This window comes from Varanus komodoensis, unplaced genomic scaffold (genome assembly GCF_004798865.1).
Source record: "Varanus komodoensis strain SLA01 unplaced genomic scaffold, ASM479886v1 scaffold48, whole genome shotgun sequence".
Lineage (NCBI taxonomy): Eukaryota > Metazoa > Chordata > Lepidosauria > Squamata > Varanidae > Varanus > Varanus komodoensis.
In genome coordinates, this window is record NW_025336059.1 from 4,078,860 (window position 1) to 4,082,565 (window position 3,706).

The window sequence follows — 3,706 nt, forward strand, 5'->3', positions numbered from 1 at the left end:
CTCCCTCTCTCTCTCTCTCTCTCTCTCTCTCTCTCACACACACACACACACACACACACACGGCTGACTCCAGCAGCTTTCTTCGTCTCCCCATCATCCTCGCTTCCTCCCACCACCCTGGAAGGCTCTCCCTCGGATTTCTGGACAAGACGGTCCCACGCCGCCCATCTTTCCCGTTCCTTTATGCTGCCGCACGCCTGGCCAAGGGATCCCCGTGGATGAATGGGAGGGTGCACGCGCGCCCCTTTGTACAGCGCTGGGTGTGCAGCCGGGCTGACACTGAGACAAAACACAGCCCGCCTCGCCTGCACGGAGGATCTCTCGGCTCTCTGCGGCTGCAAGGGGCGAAACCGAGCCATTTCTTCACCACAGCCAGAACGCAAGGCCCACCGGGATGATGGGGTCTGACACACCGCCCATGCCGCCAGACCTCATGAGGCTTATTCATTCAGTCCTCTCCAGGGACAGTCTCCTGAACAACCCATTTTATCAGCACTGGGTGCATCTTCCCCAGATCTTTCTCCGTCTCGCTGTCATTTCACACACACCCCTTTCCACCTCCCTGGAAACCATCACAAATAAAGAAAGGAAGAGGGCAAATCCAGCCTTTAATTCCTCTGAGAACCAGCTGCCTCTTCCACAGCGACTAAATTCTGAAAAATCAAGGCTCCACGATCCTTCTCGGAAGGGTCGGCCTGCAAGACGGCGCCCGCTGCCTGCCCCTCCGCGACCGCCTCGGAGAGGCATCCCTGGCCGGGCGGCTGCATCCTTCCAGCGGGAGCGCTGCGCGGCCGAGCCCTGCGCGACTGCAGTACGCGAGCCGCCAGGAGCGGGCGTGGAGGGGCGCGCGCGTGGGATGCGCGCAGGTCTTGCACCCATCCAGCCACGTCTGCGAGCTCGCCGCCTCGCCTGCATTGGGAAGGGCGAGGCACCCTGCAATTCGCCCTCGCCCGCCCAAGCGCACGCCCAACCGGCGGCGGGGATGAGGGACGGCTCGGGCGCCGCGCGGCTCCAAAGCCCAGCGGCGAGCCGGGGCTCCCCGGGCAGCGTTTTCCGCCGCCCGACTCGGCCGGAGCGCGCGCAAGGGGGAGACACGGGCAGCCCCGTTCCGACGGAGCGCCGCGCCCGCCCCAGCGAAGCTGGCGCCCGGATTGCTCGGGCTGAGCGCCGGTGGGGAGGCTGCAGGCGGGGCGCACCCTCGTCCTCCCCGCCGGCGGGGCGCGCCCGAGCGAGCGCACGGAGCGAGCCGGCTGGGGGACCCGGACCGACGCCGGGGGCTCACCGGAACCGGGGCGAGTCCTTGATGCACTCCTCGAATTCCACGGTCATCTTGGCACGCTGCTGGGGAGCCGGGCGCGGGGAAAGGCCGGGGCGCGGGGGGCCAGCCGGGCGGCGGGAGAGCGAGCGAGCGAGCAGCTACAGCCCGGGCAGGCGCATCGTCTCCTGCGGCGGTGCTCGGCACAAGCCCGCAGAGGCGGCCGAGGGAGGGACCCCCGCGCCGCGCAGCCCGCCCGCCCGCCCGCCCGCGCGATCTCTGCCGCCGCCGCCGCCGCCGCGCTCGCGCTCGCGCTCCCTCCCGTGGCTGGCGGGCCGCGGGCACGCGGGAGGGAGGAGGAGGAGGAGGAGGAGGAGGAGGGAGGGAGGCGCGCCGCGCCCGCCCGCCCGCCCGAGCTGTCACCCACCGGCGGCCGGCCCAGGGAGCATCGGCCAATTCCGCGGCCCCGCCTCGGCGCGCCCCGGGCCTCAGCCCGGAGTCACTCCGGGGTAGGAGCGGCGGACGCCTCTCCCGGCCGCCTGGCCTTCCCGGAATGACAGGCCCGACCCAACGCTGCCGTGCGGGCCCCCCGGGGTCCCTGCCGCGTCTCGCTTCCCCCCAGCAACCCGGAGAGGTAGTCCGGGCGACGGTGCGGGAGCAGAGCCTGCGCCGCCGGCTGCGAGGAGCCCGAGCCCCCAACCGCCGCCAAGGCTTCCTCACGACAACCCCCCGAGGCAGGCCGGGCTGGCACAGAGTGCTCGGCCTCTGGCACTCTGCAGTAGGATCTGAATTCACCGCCCTCACAACAGCCTTCCACGGTAGGACGCGGGCCCAAGCCGGGCCTCGCACTGACTGCACTCAGTTGACCTGCCTGCAGAGGGGCAGCATGGCGTAATGGTTAGCAAACAGGGCCAAGCCTGGGCGGATCACAGTTCATGTGGCCCTGCGCCCTCCCTGCAGCTTCTGGGGGAGCTCATGCCAGTCTTTGGGCCACCTCACAGGGTTGTTGAGAGGATCAAACACGTGCCAAAAAAACCCACAAAAACCAATACACACTGCCTTGCACTCTTTGGAAGGAACACCAAGACAAACAGATTATAAGCTAAGGCAAATAAACAACACGTCCCTGGGACTACCACCTCCATCAGCCCCACCAGCTGGTCAAGGAGGTCATGTGCAAAGAAAGGGGGGCAATCAGGGTTACCAGCTCTTGGGGTGGGGGGACCCCACACATCAGTCCGAGGAGCAGCAACAGCAAGGCATTTGCTCCTTCCTTCATTTATAGGAACTGCAAATGGGAGAATTAGCCCCTGAGCATTGCTCTTTTTTCTTCCTCTCCCCTCCCAGTTCCTTCTTCCTTTTATGCTAGTCTTCTAAGTGGACTATCATATTATTAATCTGCATAAGCTGCTCTGGGAGCCAGCGGCAAAGAAGCAATACCAGATGGGGAGGAATAAAGAGTGAGGGTAACACCACTATAACAAAATGAATGAAAAAAACCAACTTTCTACTCAGCATCTGAAACTCCACAAACTTTTCATTTGGCAGAAATAGAAAGAGCAATTTGCATACCACACTGAAGAAGTAAATTAAACAAACCTGCAGTAAAGTCCTGGAGAGGACTACAAATGCAGTATAATATTAACAAACAATAATATGATATTATAATATGGATAGTTTCAAATCACCTCAAATATGGCCTACCCTAGCTGGGCCTTCTCCTGGACTACAGGTCCCATCAGCTGCAGCTATAAAGGCCATTGGTCAGGTATGACCGAAAATACAATCCTACATATCCAGAGGGAGCCAAGTTGGAGGAAAAACAGCATTTTCCAGCATTTCACAGGCAAAAGGAGCAGGGCTGCAGCCCTCCATTTTAGGGAATTGGGGTGTTGGGAGGGAGCATGGAGGTCATCCAGTCCACCCCCACTGTGCTTAGCGCAGGATGCGACCACAGCTTCCCCTACAGCAACACCCCCAGGGAGAGAGAGCCCAATGCAACTGAATGGCTCTTACCATTAGAGCGCTTCTTCTAACACTTAGCCAACATCCATCTCCCAGAGATGTCCACCTACTCTCTCTAGGGCCACCTCCTACAAAGGGGCACCCCAGCCCCACCGCTTACCTAACAGCCCTTCAGGAATTTGAAGACAGCTCTCCTGCCTTCTCTTCCTCTCCCCATCTCCCTAAAAGCTCAATCATTCTACATATAACACTCCGCACATGCCACCCCCTGCCCTGGACTCACTCCAGTTGCTCACCCCACTTTTTATGGCACACAGAACTGGAGACAGCCGTCTAGATGGGGCCTGCCCAGTGCCAGGAGGAGCACCAAGAGAAGGTATGATTGGGCACCTGCAGGGGGTCCACATCCCAGCAGGGGCCCAGTGACCAAGGGAACAGCTTCTTTCTTTCTTTCTTTCTTTCTTTCTTTCTTTCTTTCTTTCTTTC

The 3,706-nt window shown here is 61.4% G+C and overlaps 1 protein-coding gene across 5 annotated transcripts in view; it reads right to left on the reverse strand.

Annotated features, from left to right (window-relative positions):
• Positions 1 to 3,706, reverse strand: part of ACAP3 (ArfGAP with coiled-coil, ankyrin repeat and PH domains 3) — a 118,407-nt gene that overhangs the window by 110,461 nt on the left and 4,240 nt on the right. The window contains exon 1 of one of the 5 annotated variants that reach the window (XM_044445531.1): positions 1,283 to 1,399. The exons of the other annotated variants lie outside the window; for them this stretch is intronic. Within the exon in view, the coding sequence (XP_044301466.1) occupies positions 1,283 to 1,329 (47 nt within the window). The 5' untranslated portion in view covers positions 1,330 to 1,399. Of the gene's footprint in view, positions 1 to 1,282; positions 1,400 to 3,706 lie in introns of those variants that run through there. 5 annotated transcript variants of the gene reach the window in all.